The sequence below is a fragment of the Ammospiza caudacuta genome, chromosome 26 (genome assembly GCF_027887145.1).
Source record: "Ammospiza caudacuta isolate bAmmCau1 chromosome 26, bAmmCau1.pri, whole genome shotgun sequence".
NCBI lineage: Eukaryota > Metazoa > Chordata > Aves > Passeriformes > Passerellidae > Ammospiza > Ammospiza caudacuta.
This window is the reverse complement of record NC_080618.1, coordinates 4,492,004-4,509,587: the sequence shown is the minus strand read 5'-3', so window position 1 is coordinate 4,509,587 and position 17,584 is coordinate 4,492,004. Positions and strand designations below refer to the sequence as shown.

The 17,584-nt window shown below is 47.7% G+C and overlaps 1 protein-coding gene across 1 annotated transcript in view; it reads left to right on the top strand.

The window, feature by feature from the left end:
- XPO7 (exportin 7) overlaps positions 1 to 17,584 on the top strand; it is a 72,028-nt gene that overhangs the window by 30,494 nt on the left and 23,950 nt on the right. Inside the window, exons 11-17 of the mRNA XM_058820116.1 lie at positions 27 to 199; positions 2,094 to 2,287; positions 5,185 to 5,290; positions 8,418 to 8,553; positions 10,583 to 10,656; positions 13,905 to 13,985; positions 15,580 to 15,643. Coding sequence (XP_058676099.1) covers positions 27 to 199; positions 2,094 to 2,287; positions 5,185 to 5,290; positions 8,418 to 8,553; positions 10,583 to 10,656; positions 13,905 to 13,985; positions 15,580 to 15,643 — 828 coding nt within the window. The remainder of the gene's footprint in view (positions 1 to 26; positions 200 to 2,093; positions 2,288 to 5,184; positions 5,291 to 8,417; positions 8,554 to 10,582; positions 10,657 to 13,904; positions 13,986 to 15,579; positions 15,644 to 17,584) is intronic.

Sequence of the window (17,584 nt, the reverse complement as noted above, 5' to 3'; positions counted from 1 at the left end):
TTTTCCTTCTCTTTTCCCTGTGGAAGCACTGGGAATTTGCCCCCAACAGTGTGCACTACCTGCTGAGCCTGTGGCAGCGCCTGGCCGCGTCCGTGCCCTACGTGAAGGCCACAGAGCCGCACATGCTGGAGACCTACACGCCCGAGGTGACCAAAGCCTACATCACCTCCCGCCTGGAATCCGTGCACATCATCCTCAGGTGAGGCCACCCCACACCTGGAGGCTTCTGCTGATGCTCCTGGGGCTGGGAGGGCTGGGAAGTGTCCAGGTGTTCCCCTGGAGAGGACATGGCTGAGGTGGCCCTGCCCACGGCACGGGGCAGGATGGGCTGGGATTTAAGTTCTTTCCAACACAAATCACAACTCTCTGCTTTGCTTTCGTTCTCTTTTCCCTCTGGAAGCACTGGGAATTGGCTCCCAACAGTGCCCTGAAATTCCTGGTTAATTTGGCAGTCTGGCCAGTGGAAGGTGCAGCGGGGCTTTAAACACTTCCAGCCCAAATTCTGTGGCAAAAACTTAAACTACACAAATTATAACTCCCTGCTTTGTTTTCCTTCTTTTTTCTTTCTGGAAGCACTGGGAATTTACTACCAATAGTGTGCCCTGAAATTCCTGGTTCATTTGGCAACCAGGCCATTAAAGATGTCCAGTGGAAGGTGCTTGAAACCTCTTCCAGCCCAAATTCTCTGGGGAAAACTTGAGTCAAACAACAGAAATCACAACTCCCTGCTTTGTTTTCCTTCTCTTTTCCCTCTGGAAGCACTGGGAATTTTCTCCCAACAATGTGCTCTGAAATTCCTGGTTAATTTAGCACCCAGGCCATTAAAGGCAAGTGGAAGGTGGAAGGAACTGAGCTTTAAATCCTTCCAGCCCAGATTCTGTGGGAAAAACTTAAACAACACAAATCATAACTCCCTGCTTTGTTTTCCTTCTCTTTTCCCTCTGCAAGCACTGGGAATTAGCTCCCAACAGTGCCCTGAAATTCCTGGGTAATTTGGCAACCAGGTGCAGCTGGGCTTTAAACCCTTGCAGCCCAAATTCTGTGGGAAAAAACCTGAGTCAAACAACACAAATCACACTCCCTGCTTTGTTTTCATTCTCTTTTCCCCTGTGGAAGCACTGGGAATTTGCTCCCAACAATGTGCTCTGAAATTCCTGATTAATTTAGCGCCCAGGCCTTTAAAGGTCGGTGGAAGGAACTGAGCTTTAAAACTTTCCAGTCCAAATTCTGTGGCAAAAACTTGAATCCAACAACACAAATTGTAACTCCCTACTTCGTTTTCATTCTTTTTTTCCTTCTGGAAGCACTGGGAATTTACTCACAACAACGTGCTCTGAAATTCCTGGTTAATTTGGCAAGCAGGCCATTAAAGATGTTGTCCAATGGAAGATGCTTGAAACCTTTTCCAACCCGAATTCTGAGGGAAAACCTTTAATCAAACAACACAAACTGTAACTCCCTGCTTTGTTTTCCTTCTGTTTTCTCTCTGGAAGCACTGGGAATTTGCTCCAAACAGTATTCCCTGAAATTTCTGATTAATTTGGCAGCTCCGCTATTCAAGGCAAGTGGAAGATAAGATAAAATGAACTGATCTTTAAATCCTTCCAGTCCAAATTCTGTGGGAAAATCTTGAATCAAACAACAAAAAATGTAACTCTCTGCTTTGATTTCATTCTTTTTTTCCTTCTTCCTGAAATTCCATTGGGAATTTACTCTGGGAATGCACTAAGAAATTCCTGGTTAATTTGGCAAGCAGACTATTAAAGATGTTGTCCAATGGAAGATGCTTGAAACCCCTTGCCACCCAAATTCTGTGGGAAAAACTTGAGTCAAACAACACAAATCACAACTCCCTGCATTGTTTTCCTTCTCTTTGGAAGCACTGGGAATTTGCTCCCAACATTTGGCAAGCAGGCCACTAAAGATGTTGTCCAGTGGAAGGTGCTTGAAACCTTTTCCCACCCAAATCCTGTGGGGAAAACCGAACCATTCCACAGTTGTGTGAATTCCACAACCCGCATCTCCTGTCAGTGAAACCAGGGATCTGCTCCTCCTGGGAGTTCCCTGTCCCATTTTCCATGTGCTTTTTGCAGGGATGGCCTGGAGGACCCTCTGGAGGACACGGGGCTGGTGCAGCAGCAGCTGGACCAGCTGTCCACCATCGGGCGCTGCGAGTACGAGAAGACGTGCGCGCTGCTGGTGCAGCTCTTCGACCAGGCCGCCCAGTCCTACCAGGAGCTGCTGCAGAGCGCCAGCGCCAGCCCCATGGACCTGGCCGTGCAGGAAGGTCAGCCTGGACTGGGAATGGGGGCTCCTTCCCAAGGGAACTGGCCTGGGAAATCCCTGCAGAGGAGAGGCATCCCTCTGTGCATCCCTCCCTATGGTGTGGTTGCTCCTTGAGCAGGGTTTCCTATCCAGTGCTGCCCATCCCATCCCACCCCACAGATCTGTATCCCATCCCATCAATCCCAATCCCATCCCAAATCCCATCCCATGGATCCCATCCCATCAATGGCACCACCAGCCCCATGGACCTGGCCGTGCAGGAAAGTCAGCCTGGACTGGGAATGGGGGCTCCTTCCCAAGGGAACTGGCCTGGAAAATCCCTGCAGAGGGGAGGGATGGTGTGGTTGCTCCTTGGGAGGGGTTCCCTATTCAGTGTTGCCCATCCCATTTCATCCCATGGATCCCAATCCTATCGTAAATCCCATCCCATGGATCCCAATCCCATCCAGTGGATCCCAAATCCTGTCATATATCCCATCCCATGGATCCAAATCTCATCCAATGGATCCAGTCCAATGGATCCCATCCCATGGATCCCAATCCCTTCCCAAATCCCATCCCATGGATCCTAAATCCCATCCCATGGATCCAGTCCCATCCCATCCCAATCCCATCCCATGGATCCCAAATCCCATCCCATGAATCCCAAATCCCATCCCATGAATCCAAATCCCATCCCATGGATCCCAGTCCCATCCCAAATCCCATCCCATGGATTCCAATCCCATCCCATCCTATCCCAATCCTATCATAAATCCCATCCCATGGATTCCAATCCCATCCCATCCTATCCCAATCCTATCATAAATCCCATCCCATGGATCCCAAATCCCATCCCAAATCCCGTCCATGGATCCCAATCCCATCCCATGGATCCCAATCCTATCATAAATGCCATCCCATCCTATCCCAATCCCACCCCATGGATCCCAAATCCCACCCCATGGATCCAAATCCTATCCCATGGATCCCAGTCCCATCCCAAATCCCACCCCATGGATCCCAATCCCATCCCATGGACCCCAAATCCTGTGGATCCCATCCCATCAGAGCTCCAGCGCCAGCCCCATGGACCTGGCGGTGCAGGAAGGTCAGCCTGGCCATGGGGCGGGGGCTCCTTCCCAAAGGAATTGTTTTTCCAGAGGTGTTGTTCCTGGAGAATCCCTTGCTGAGAGAAGGGATTCCCAGGATTTGGGGAAATTTAGGATATTTCCTTGCCTTCCTGTTGAAGTTAGGAAGGTTTTCCCCATCCCATCCCATCCCGTGGATCCCAATCCTCTCATAAATGCCATCCCATCCTATCCCAATCCCATCCCATGGATCCAAATCCTATCCCATGGATCCCAGTCCCATCCCAAATCCCACCCCATGGATCACATCCTGTGGATCCCATCCCAGCAATCCCATCCTATCCCATAGATCCCATCCCATCCCCATCCCATCCCATCCCATCCCGTGGATCCCATCCCATCCCATGGATCCCATCCCATCCTGTGGATCCCATCCCACCCCATCCCATCCCATCCCATCCCATGGATCCCATCCCATCCCATCCCATCCCATCCCATCCCATCCCACCCCATCCCATCCCACCCCATCCCACCCCATCCCATCCCATCCCATCCCATCCCATCCCATCCCATCCCACCCCATCCCATCCCATCCCATCCCATCCCATCCCATCCCATCCCATCCCATCCCATCCCATCCCACCCCATCCCACCCCATCCCACCCCACCCCATCCCATCCCACCCCATCCCATCCCATCCCATCCCATCCCATCCCATCCCATCCCACCCCATCCCATCCCATCCCATCCCATCCCATCCCATGGATCCCATGGATCCCATCAATCCCATCCCTCTTTTCCCTGCTCTGGGCTCTGGGTGTGGATTTGCCCCTCCCCACAGGCTGGAGATGGTGCTGTCCTGCAGCTCATCCCATTTTCCAGGGGGAAAATTGATTTATTTTGTGAAAAATGAATTTATTTGGGATTTCTTTTGCCCCGTGGTGCCAGCTGTGTGTGCCTTGGGTGGGTGGCACCCCTGACAGTGTCCCCAGGGCAGAATGAGGTCCCTCACCCTGCAGCCACTAAAACTGTGATTTTCCCAAGGGAAAAACAGATTTATTTTGGGAAAAATGGATTTATTTGGGATTTCTTTTGCCGTGGGGTGGCCGCTGTGTGTGCCCAGGGCGGGTGGCACCCCTGACAGTGTCCCCTGGTGTCCCCAGGGCAGAATGAGGTTCCTCACCCTATGGCCACTACAACCGTGACTTTTCTGAGGGAAAAAACGTATTTATTTTGGAAAAAATGGATTTATTTGGGATTTCTTTTGCCGTGGGGTGGCCACTGTGTGTGCCCTGTGTCGGTGGCACCCCTGACAGTGTCCCCAGGGCAGAATGAGGTCCCTCACCCTGCAGCCACTAAAACCGTGACTTTTCTGAGGGAAAAACAGATTTATTTTGGGAAAAATGGATTTATTTGTGATTTCTTTTGCCGTGGGTTGCCGCTGTGTGTGCCCAGGGCGGGTGGCACCCCTGACAGTGTCCCCAGGGCAGAATGAGGTTCCTCACCCTATGGCCACTACAACCGTGACTTTTCTGAGGGAAAAAATGGATTTATTTTGGGAAAAATGGATTTATTTGGGATTTCTTTTGCCGTGGGTTGCCGCTGTGTGTGCCCAGGGCGGGTGGCACCCCTGACAGTGTCCCCTGGTGTCCCCAGGGCAGAATGAGGTTCCTCACCCTATGGCCACTACAACCGTGACTTTTCTGAGGGAAAAAACGTATTTATTTTGGAAAAAATGGATTTATTTGGGATTTCTTTTGCCGTGGGGTGGCCGCTGTGTGTGCCCAGGGCGGGTGGCACCCCTGACAGTGTCCCCTGGTGTCCCCAGGGCGGCTGACGTGGCTGGTGTACATCATCGGCGCCGTCATCGGCGGCCGCGTGTCCTTCGCCAGCACGGACGAGCAGGACGCCATGGACGGAGAGCTGGTGTGCAGGTAGGGAGCTGCAGGGGAATCCATTGGGATATTCCAGGAAAATCCATCCAGGAATTCCAGGAAAATCCATCCAGGAATTCCAGCAAAATCCACTGAGATATTCTAGCAAAATCCACCCGGGAATTCCAGCAAAATCTACCCAGGATGTTCCAGATATTCCGGGAAAATCCATCCAGGATATCTCACAAAAATCCACCTGGGATATTCCATTAAACCCACCCAGGATATTCCATGAAACCCACCTGGGATATTCCAGATATTCCATGAAATCCACCCAGGCTATCCCAGAAAAATCACCTGAGATATTCCAGCAAAATCTACCTGGGATATCCCAACAAAATCCACTGAGGATATCCCAGAAAAATCCACCCAGGAATTCCAGCAAAATCCACCTGGGATATTCCATTAAACCCACCCAGGATATTCCAGAAAATCCATTTGGGAATTCCAGCAAAATCCACTGAGATATTCCAGCAAAATCCACCTGGGAATTCTAGCAAAATCTACCCAGGATGTTCCAGATATTCCAGGAAAATCCATCCAGGATATCTCACAAAAATCCACCGGGGATATTCCAGGAAAATCCATCCAGGCATTCCAGCAAAATCCACCAAGACATCCCAGAAAACTCCACCCAGGAAATTCCAGATATTCCAGCAAAATCCATCAGGATATTCCAGAAAAATCCACCCAGGAAATTCCAGATATTCCAGCAAAATCCACCCAGGATATTCCAGAAAAATCCACCCAGAAAATTCCAGATATTCCAGCAAAATCCATCAGGATATTCCAGCAAAATCCACCCAGGATATTCCAGCAAAATCCACCCAGGAAATTCCAGAAAAATCCACCCAGGAAATTCCAGATATTCCAGCAAAATCCATCAGAATATCCCAGAAAAATTCACCCAGGAAATTCCAGATATTCCAGCAAAATCCATCAGGATATTCCAGCAAAATCCACCCAGGATATTCCAGCAAAATCCACCCAGGAAATTCCAGATATTCCAGCAAAATCCATCAGAATATCCCAGAAAAATCCACCCAGGAAATTCCAGATATTCCAGCAAAATCCATCAGGATATTCCAGAAAATCCACCCAGGATATTCCAGCCAAATCCACCTGGGGTAGTCTATTAAATCCACCTGGGAATTCCAGCAAAATGCATCCCAGACATCCCAGCAAAACCCACCTGGGATATTCCATTAAACCCACCCAGGGTATTCCATGAAATCCACCCAGGATATTCCAGAAAAATCCACCCAGGAATTCCAGTAAAAATCCACCTGGGATATTCCATTAAACCCATCCAGGATATCCCAGCAAAATCCACCTGGGATATTCCATAAATCCACCCAGGATATTCCTGCAAAATCCACCTGGGATATTCCATAAATCCACCCAGGATATTCCAGCAAATCCCACTCCCAGAAAGCTGGGAGAGCATTATTCCCATTTTTCCAGCTCTGATTCCAGTGGGAAATCCAACTGGAAAGGGATGGAGGGGGCTGGTCCTGCTGCTGATTCCCAGTGGGAATTCGGGTTGTGACAGGGAATGAGGGTGGAAAAAGGAATTGTTCATCAATTATTGATTAGGGAATATTTTGCATGGAAATACTGGGAATTACTGGGAATGTTGGGCTTGGAAAATTGGGATTTTATGATGTCATGACCTGGGTTTTTGGGATTAAAATCCAGTGGGGATTTGGCTTGTAACAGAGAATGAGGGGGAAAGAGCAGGGAAAATTGAATTTTTGTCCCCCCTTTTCTCCCCCATTTCTTCTCCCCCCCCTTTTCCCCCCTTTTCTTTGCGTTTTCCTCTTCTTTCCCCCCTTTTTCCACTTTCCCCCCATCTTCCCCCCCTTTTCTCCCCCTTTTCTCCCACTTTCTTTCCCCCCCCCTCCCCTCCCTTTCCTCCCATTTCTTCCCCCATTTCTCTCCCCCCCTTTTCCCACTTTCCCCCTTTTCCCCCTCCTTTTCTCCCCCTTTTCTCCCACTTCCCCCCCATTTTCCTCTTTTTCCCCCCTTTTTCTGTTTTCCCCATCTTTCCCCCCCTCCTTTTCCCCCACTTTTCCTCTTCTTTCCCCCCTTTTTCTGTTTTCTCCTTCTTTCCTCCCCCCTTTCTCCCTCTTTTCTCCCCCTTTCCTTCCCCTCCTTTTCCTCTTTACCTTCCCCCTCTTTTCCCCCTTTCCCCTTTCCTTTCCCTCTTTCCCCCACTCTTCCCCCTTTGCTTTCTCCCATTTCCCCCTTTCCTTTTTCCCTCTTTCCTTTTTCCCTTTCCTTCTCCCCGTTTTCCTCTTTACCTTCCCCCCTTTCCCCCTTTTCCCCCTTTCCTTTCCCACCTTTTCCTCCACTTTTCCCTTTTCCTTTTCTCCCTTTCCTTCCGCCCTTTTCCTCTTTACCTTCCCTCTCTTTTCCCCCTTCCTTTCCCCCCCTTCCCCCCTTTTCCCCCTTGCCCCTTCCTTTCTCCCTTCCCCCCTTTCCTTTTCCATCTTCCCTTTCCCCCACTCTTTCCTTTTCCCCCTTTCCTTCCCCCTTTCCCCTTTTCCTTCCCCCTTTCCTTTTCCCCCTTTCCCACCTACTCTCCTACTTTTCCCTTTTCTTTTTCCCCTTCCCCCCCTTTTCCTCTTTTCCTTCCCCCTCTTTTCCCCCTTTCCTTTCTCCCCTCTCCTCTCCCCCTTTCCCCCCTTCTTTCCCCCTTTCCTTTCCCCCATTTCCCCCCTTTTTCTCCCCCATTTCCCCCTTTCTCCCCTCTCCTTTCCCCCTTTCTCTCCCCCCATTTCCCCCCTTTCCCCCTTTTTCTCCCCCCTTTTCTCCCCCATTTCCCCTCCATTTCCCCCTTTCCCCCTTTTCCCCTTTTCTCTCCCCCCTTTCCCCCTTTCCTTTCCCCCATTTCCCCCCTTTTTCTCCCCCATTTCCCCCCTTTTTCTCCCCTTTTTCCTCCCCCATTTCCCCCCTTTTTCTCCCCCTTTTTCTCCCCATTTCCCCCCTTTTTCTCCCCCATTTCTCCCCTCTCCTTTCCCCTTTTCTCTCCCCCATTTCCCCCCTTTCCTTTCCCCCATTTCCCCCCTTTTTCTCCCCATTTCCCCCGTTTTTCTCCCCCGTTTTCCTCCCCCTTTCCCCTCAGGGTGCTGCAGCTGATGAACCTGACCGACTCCCGCCTGGCGCAGGCGGGCAATGAGAAGCTGGAGCTGGCCATGCTCAGCTTCTTCGAGCAGTTCCGCAAGATCTACATCGGGGACCAGGTGCAGAAATCTTCCAAGGTGGGCAGAATTCCCAAATTCCCAAAAATTCCCCCTCTCCCCTCGAAAACCAGCCCTCAGTCATTCCCTTCTCCTCGTTTTGTCTGCACTTCGCTCCCGTTTTCTGTCGCTTCTCAGCGTGTCTCCTCAAAAGAAATCCCATTTTTGGGATTTCTCCTCATTTGATCTGGAGTTAAATCGCACTTTCTGGGATTTCTTCCTGGAATTAAATCCCATTTCTATGATTTCTCCTCATTTTACCTGGAGTTAAATGTCATTTTCTGGGATTTCTCCCAGAATTAAATCCCATTTTCTGTGATTCTTCCAGGAATTAAATCCCATTTCTGTGATTTCTCCTCATTTTAGCTGCAGTTGTATTTCTCCCAGAATTAAATGCCATTTTCTGGGATTCTTCCTTGAATTAAATCCCATTTCTGGGATATCTCCTAATTTTAGCTGGAATTAAATAAAATTTTCTGTGATTTCTCCTGAAATTGAATCCCATTTTCTGTGATTTCTTCCTGGAATTAAATCCCATTTCTATGATTTCTCCTCATTTTACCTGGAGTTAAATGTCATTTTCTGGGATTTCTCCCAGAATTAAATCCAGTTTTCTGTGATTTCTCCCAGAATTAAATCCCATTTTCTGTGATTCTTCCCGGAATTAAATCCCATTTTCTGTGATTTCTCCTCATTTTAGCTGCAGTTGTATTTCTCCCTGAACTAAATCCCATTTTCTGGGATTCTTCCTGGAATTAAATCAAATTTTCTGGGATTCTTCCTGGAATTAAATCCCATTTCTGGGATATCTCCTAATTTTAGCTGGAATTAAATAAAATTTTCTGTGATTTCTCCTGAAATTGAATCCCATTTTCTGTGATTTCTTCCTGGAATTAAATCCCATTTCTGGGATTTTTTCTAATTTTTCCTGGAATTAAATGTCATTTTCTGGGATTTCTCCCAGAATTAAATCCCATTTTCTGGGATTCTTCCAGGAATTAAATCCCATTTCTGGGATTTCTTCTCATTTTAGTTGTAGTTAAATCCCGTTTTCTAGGATTTCTCCCAGAATTAAATCCCATTTTCTGGGATTTCTCCTGAAATTAAATCCCATTTTCTGGGATTTCTCCCAGAATAAAATCACATTTTCTGGGATTTCTCCCAGAATTAAATCAAATTTTCTAGGATTTCTCCCAGAACTAAATCCCATTTTCTGTGATTTCTCCCAGAATGAAATCCAATTTTCTAGGATTTCTCCTGAAATTAAATCCCATTTTCTGTGATTTTTCTTGGAATTAAATCCCATTTTCTGTGATTCTTCCTGAAATTAAATCCCATTTCTGGGATTTCTCTTAGAATTAAATCCCATTTCTATAATTTCTCCTCATTTTCCCTGGAATTAAATCCTATTCCTGTGATTTCCTCATTCATTCCCAAATTTTTACTTTCCAAACACTGATCTGGGATCAAAATATTGGGAATTAGAGATGTGGATTTGGCTTTTCCCAATTTTTTTTTATTCCTGGCACACCTCAAACACCCCCCTGAGTTTCTCCCTGCTATTAAAATTATAATAAATCTGAATTTCCTTCATCCCAAGGGATTTCTAGCTGTGCTTTGGGGTATAAAATCCATTTTTCCAATTAAAAATAAAAAAAAAAAAAAAGGGGGAATGTTGCTCTGGGATTGGGATTTGTTCCTTCCTGGAGGAGAAATTGGATTGGGGTCAAATCATTTCCCAGGGAGAATTCCAGAGAAATCCCCTCAAATCCTGGCTGGGTTTGGAGGTGGAGCACAGTTAAATCCAATTTTTTTAGGGATTTTTCCTGGGAAAACCCAAATCCTCCTTTTTTAGTCTCAAGCCATGCTGCTATGACACAAAAAAAAGATTAAAAATCACGAAAAAATCAGGATTATGAGATTGCATCAACCCAATGTGCAAACCCCACAACATCCCTTTTTCCCGGAGAGGGAAAATCAGATTTTTTGGGGCAGAATTCCCAGTTTTCCTGGCAGTTTGGAATTCTTTTTTCCATGTTTTTTTGGGCAGCTGTACCGGAGGCTGTCGGAGGTGCTGGGGCTGAACGATGAGACCATGGTGCTGAGCGTGTTCATCGGGAAGATGTGAGTGGCCCCTGCAGGATTCCTGGAATTCTGGAATTCCGGAATTCTGGAATTCCTCACCCCAAAAACCTGGGGATTGCTGCTGCTCCTGGGAGGGGGTTTAGGGAGCTCGGGGAGTTTAGGATGGGATTTTCCAAATGCCACAAAAATTCCAGGTGTAGCCAATCCCACAGGGTCTCAGAGGCCTGGAATCCCGGGGAATTTCAGATGCAGCCAATCCCAGAAATTCCAGTGCAGCCAATCCCACAAAATACCACCAGTAACCTGGGATCCCACAAAATTCCAGGTGTAACCAATCCCACAGATTTCCAGCTGCACCCAATCCCACAGAATTTCAAGGGCCTGGAATCCCTCAGAATTCCATGTGGAGCCAATCCCAGAAATTCCAGGTGCAGCCAATCCCAGAAATCCCAGGTGCAGCCAATCCCACAGAAATTCCAGATGTAACCAGTCCCCACAGAATTCCAAGGGCCTGGAATCCCACAGAATTCTAAGGTGCTGCCAATCCCAGAAATTCCAGATGCAGCCAATCCCACAGAATTCCAGGTGTAACCAGTCCTACAGAATTCCAGGTGCTGCCAATCCCAGAAATTTGAGATGTAACCAATCCCACAGATTTCCAGGTGCACCCAATCCCACAGAATTTCAAGGGCTTGGAATCCCTCAGAATTCCATGTGGAGCCAATCCCAGAAATCCCAGGTGCAGCCAATCCCACAGAATTCCAGGTGTAACCTGGGATCCCAAAGAATTCCAGGTGTAACCAATCCCACAAAATTCCAAGTGTAACCTGGGATCCCACAGAATTCCAGGTGTAACCAATCCCAGAAATGTCAGGTGCAACCAATCCCAAAGAATCCCAGGGGCCTGCAATCCCTCAGAATTCCATGTGGAGTCAATCCCAGAAATTCCAAGTGTAGCAAATCCCACAGAATTCCAGATGTAACCAATTCCAGGTGTAACCAATCCCACAGAATTCCAAGGGCCTGGAATCCCACAGAATTCTAAGGTGTAGCCAATCCCAGAAATTCCAGGTACTGCCAGTCCCTCAGAATTCCAGGTGTAACCAATCCCACAGAATCCCAGGGGCCTGGAATCCCAGAAATTCAAGGTACAGCCAGTCCCACAGAATTCCAGATGTAACCTGGGGTCCCTGAGAATTCCAGATGTAACCAATCCCAGAAAATTCCAGGTGCAGCCAATCCCACAGAATCCCAGCTGTAAGCAATCCCACAAAATCCCAGGTGCAGTCAATCCCAGAAATTCCAGATGTAACCAAACCCAGAAATTCCAGGTATAACCAATCCCAGAAATTCCAGTGCAGCCAAACACAGAATTTCCAGGTGCAGCCAATCCCAGAAATTCCAGATGTAACCAAACCCATGGAATTCCAGGTGCAACCAATCCCACAGAATTCCAAGGGCAGCCAATCCTGCAGAATCCCAGAGAATTTCAGGGGTAGCCAATCCCAGAAATTCCAGGTATAACCAGTCCCACAGAATTCCAGATGTAACCAATTCCAGTTGTAGCCAATCCCAAAAATTCCAGGTATAACCAATCCCTCAGATTTTCAAGGGCCTGGAATCCCTCAGAATTCTAGGTCCTGCCAATCCCAGAAATTCCAGGTGTAACCAATCCCACAGAATCCCAGGTGCAGCCACTGCCACAGAATTCAAGTGCAGCCAATCCCAGAAATTCCAAGGGCAACCAATCCCACAGAATTCCAGGTGTACCCTGGCATCCCACAGAATTCCATGTGCTGCCAATCCCACAGAATCCCTGAGGCCTGGAATCCCAGAAATCCCAGGTCCGACCAATCCCACAGAAATTCCAAGTGTAACCAATCCCACAGAATTTCAGGAGCCTGGAATCCCTCAGAATTCCAGGTGCGTCCAATCCCAGAAATTCCAGATGTAACCAATCCCACGGAATTCCAGATGTAGCAAATCCCAGAGAATTCCAAGGGCCTGGAATCCCTCAGAATTCCAAGTGTAACCAGTCCCAGAAATTCCAGCTGTAACCAATCCCAGGTGCTGCCAGTCCCACAGAATTCCATGTGCAACCATTCCCAGAAATTCCAGCTGTAACCAATCCCAGAGAATCCCAGGTGCAGCCAATCCCAGAAATTCCAGATGTAACCAAACCCATGGAATTCCAGGTGCAACCAATCCCACAGAATTCCAAGGGCAGCCAATCCTGCAGAATCCCAGAGAATTTCAGGGGTAGCCAATCCCAGAAATTCCAGGTATAACCAGTGCCACAGAATTCCAGATGTAACCAATTCCAGTTGTAGCCAATCCCAAAAATTCCAGGTATAACCAATCCCTCAGATTTTCAAGGGCCTGGAATCCCTCAGAATTCTAGGTCCTGCCAATCCCAGAAATTCCAGGTGTATAACCAATCCCACAGAATCCCAGGTGCAGCGAATCCCAGAAATTCCAAGGGCAACCAATCCCACAGAATTCCAGGTGTACCCTGGCATCCCACAGAATTCCATGTGCTGCCAATCCCACAGAATCCCTGAGGCCTGGAATCCCACAGAATTCCAGGTGCTGCCAATCCCACAGAATCCCTGAGGCCTGGAATCCCACAGAATTCCTGGTGCTGCCAATCCCACAGAAATTCAGGAGCCTGGAATCCCTCAGAATTCCAAGTGTAACCATTCCCAGAAATTCCAGCTGTAACCAATCCCAGAGAATCCCAGGTGCAGCCAATCCCAGAAATTCCAGTGCAGCCAATCCCACAGAAATTCCAGATGTAACCAGTCCCCACAGAATTCCAGGTGTAACCTGGGATCCCAAATAATTCCAGGTGTAACCGATCCCAGAAATTCCAGGTGTAACCAATCCCACAAAATTCCAAGTGTAACCTGGGATCCCACAGAATTCCAGGTGTAACCAGTCCCACAGAATTCCAGGTGCTGCCAATCCCAGAAATTTGAGATGTAACCAATCCCACAGAATTTCAAGGGCCTGGAATCCCTCAGAATTCCAGGTGGAGCCAATCCCAGAAATTCCAGGTGTAACCAATCCCACAGAATCCCAGTTGAAACCAATCCCACAGAATTCCGGGTCTATCCTGGGATCCAGGATTTCCACAGGACAATTCTCCCAGCCAAACACGATCCTGATGATTTCATTCCCAATTTTATGCCCTGTGCTACTGGGAGACGGGGAAATCAACCACGATTCCCAGAAAAATCCTGGGAAAATCCCATAAAATCCCTCTGATCCATGTTTTTCCTTCCCAGCATCACCAACCTGAAGTACTGGGGCCGCTGCGAGCCGATCACCTCCAAGACCCTGCAGCTGCTCAACGACCTCTCCATTGGATATCCTTTTGGGAAGGGCTCCCAAATCCTTGGGAAAAGCCACCCAGAAGTTCTGCTGGAATGGGAGCAGCCCCACATTCCCGGTTTTTCCCCCGGATTTTTGGGAATGAGGGGAGAGGAGGCCGGGATGAGGCTCGTGGGGGTGTTGATTTTTGGTTATTTGGGTCAGAATCCCGTTGGAGTTGAGCTTCCACAGGCAGGTTGCAGTTTTGTCTTCTGGTTTTCCAGGAATTCCACAAGTTTTAGGAATTCCAGAGGTTTCAGGAATCCCACAAGTTCCTGGGTTTTTTCCCCCCACACCAAGAGTTGCACAATTTGGGTTATCCTTGGCACAAACAGAAGAGAATTCCCAATTTATTGAGAACCAGACAGAATTCCCAATTTGCTGAATAATCCAGCCCTAATCCCATTTTTCCAGCCTGGCCCTGGAAGTGTTTCCCAGGAATTCCAGAATTTCCAGGAATTCCACAACTTCCAGACCCTGAGTTTTCCCCATGACGTCTTCCCAAGCAGATATTTGCAAAATTTGAATTATCCTTGGAAAAAAAAACAAAAAATTCCCAATTTCCTGAGTAATCCAGCCCAAATCCTGTTATTCCAGCCTGGCCCTGGAAGTGATTTTCCAGGAATTCCAGAATTTCCAGGAATTCCAGAATTTCCAGACCCCAAATTTTTCCCCAGGATGTCTCCCCAAGCCAAGATCAACAAAATTTGTATTATCCTTAGAAAAAAACCATAAATTTCCCAATTTCTGAGTAATCCAGCCCCAATCCCATTTTTCCAGCCTGGCTCTGGAAGTGTTTCCCAGGAATTCCAGAATTTCCAGGAATTCCACCCCTTCCAGACCCTGAATTTTTTCCCCAGAGATCACCAAGGCTCTCCCCAAGCCGAGATTTGCACAATTTGGATTAACATAAAATTCCCAACTTCTGGAGTATTCCAGCCCTAATCCCACTTTTCCAGCCTGGCCCTGGAAGTGATTCCCAGGAATTCCAGAATTTCCAGGAATTCCACAACTTGCAGACCTCGAGTTTTTCCTCAGGACGTCTCCCCAAGCCGACATCTACAAAATTTATATTATCCTTAGAAAAAAAACCATAAATTTCCCAATTTCTGAGTAATCCAGCCCCAATCCCATTTTTCCAGCCTGTCCCTGGAAGTGTTTTCCAGGAATTCCATAAACTCCAGGAATTCCAGAAGTTCCTGAGTTTTTCCCCAACGGTCACCAAGGCTTTCCCCAACCCAAGATTTACGAAATTTGGATTATCCTTGGAAAAAACGTAAATTTCCCAATTTCTGAGTAATCCAGCCCCGATCCCATTTTTCCAGCCTGGCCCTGGAAGTGATTCCCAGGAATTCCTGAATTTCCAGGAATTCCACAACTTCCAGACCTTGAGTTTTTCCTCAGGACGTCTCCCCAAGCCGAGGTTTACAAAATTTGGATTATCCTTAGAAAAAAACGTAAATTTCCCAATTTCCTGAATAAACCTGCCCCAGTCCCATTTTTCCAGCCTTTCCCTGGAAAAATCCATGGGATTTTTCCTGGGAATTCCAGCAATTCCAGGAGTTGTGTCTCTTCCTTGACGCCCTGCACGTACAGCAGCGTGCGGAAGCTGGTGAAGCTCAGCGCCGTGCAGTTCATGCTCAACAATCACACGGTGAGCTCCTTCCTTCCCAACAAAATTCCCAGCAAAATTCCATCCTGGATCCCCTCTGGAATTCCATCTCCCTCCCTGGGTTTCTGCGGTGCTGGAGGAACCTCTGGAAAATTGGGGGTTTTTGGGTGGAATATTTTGGTTTTTTAGGGGGCGGCGTTTGGTGGCGCTTCGCATTCCCGAAGATTTTTGCTCTCCATGAAATCCAAGCTCATTCCTGGAAAATTCCCAGTGGGAGGGTTGGATTTGAGGTCCTTTCCAGGGTTCCATTCCATGCTGTTCCCAATCCCAGCAGCATTTCCAGAGGGTTTGCAATCCTGGAGTTCAGGGATGATTTCCAGGAGGTTTTCCAGGAATTCCCGGAGTTCAGGGATGTTTTCCTGGCATTCTTGGAGTTCAGGGATTATTTCCAGGATGTTCTCCAGGCATTCCTGGAATTAAAGGAGGATTTTCAGGAATTCCTGGGCTTCAGGGAGGTTTTTCAGGTGTTTCCAATGGATGTTTTCCAGGCATCCCTGGAATTAAGGGAGATTTTCCAGGCAATTCCTGGAATGTTTTCCAGACATTTCCAGGAATGTTTTCCCTGCATTCTTTGAGTTCAGGGATAATTTCCAGGCATTTCCAAAAATTCCTGGAGTTCCCATAATGTTTTCCAGGCAATTCCTGGAATGTTTCCCAGGAATTCCTGGAGTTCAAGGATCATTTCCAGGAGATTTTCCAGGCAATTCCTGGAATGTTTTCCAGACATTTCCAGGAATGTTTTCCCTGCATTCTTTGAGTTCAGGGATAATTTCCAGGCATTTCCAAAAATTCCTGGAGTTCCCATAATGTTTTCCAGGCAATTCCTGGAATGTTTCCCAGGAATTCCTGGAGTTCAGGGATCATTTCCAGGAGATTTTCCAGGCAATTCCTGGAATGTTTTCCAGACATTTCCAGGAATGTTTTCCCTGCATTCCTGGAGTTCAGGGATGATTTCCAGGCATTTCCAAGAATTCCTGGAGTTCCCGTAATGTTTTCCAGGCATCCCTGGAATTAAGGGAGGTTTTCCAGGCAATTCCTGGAATGTTTTCCCTGCATTCCTGGAGTTCAAGGATAATTTCCAGGAGGTTTCCCAGGAATTCCTGGAGTTTCCAGGACGTTTTCCAGGCATTCCTGGAATTAAAGGAGGTTTTCCAGGCATTTCCAGAAATGTTTTCCCTGCATTCCTGGAGTTCAGGGATGATTTCCAGGCATTTCCAAGAATTCCTGGAGTTCCCATAATGTTTTCCAGGCATCCCTGGAATTAAGGGAGGTTTTCCAGGCAATTCCTGGAATGTTTTCCAGACATTTCCAGGAATGTTTTCCCTGCATTCCTGGAGTTCAGGGATGATTCCCAGGCATTTCCAGGAGTTCCCATGATGTTTTCCAGGCATTCCTGGAATTAAGGGAGATTTTCCAGGCAATTCCTGGAATTTTTCCCAGGAATTCCTGGAGTTCAGGGATAATTTCCAGGATGTTTCCCAGGAATTCCTGGAGTTCCCGTAATATTTTCCAGGCATTCCTGGAATTAAGGGAGGTTTTCCAGGCAATTCCTGGAATGTTTTCCCGGCATTCCTGGAGCTCAGGGAGGATTTCCAGAAATTCCTGGAGTTGCCAGGATGTTTTCCAAGCATTGCCAGGGATGTTCTCCAGGCATTCCAAGGGATTTCAGCCCCAGTTCCCAACCAGGAATTACATTTTCCCATGGAAAACAACCAGCAATCAACCTGAAGGATTCCTACCCCAGAGGCAGAGCCAGAATTCCTGGAATTCCCTTGGGAATTCAGCAGGAGGGAGAAAATTGGGGTTTGCAGCTGCAGGCTCCAGAATTCCATCAGTGCCCCAAACCCAGTGAATTTTTTGGGGTTCTGGATGCTCAGGATCCATCTCAAGCTTGGAAAAACCAGATTTCTCCATTTCCCACCA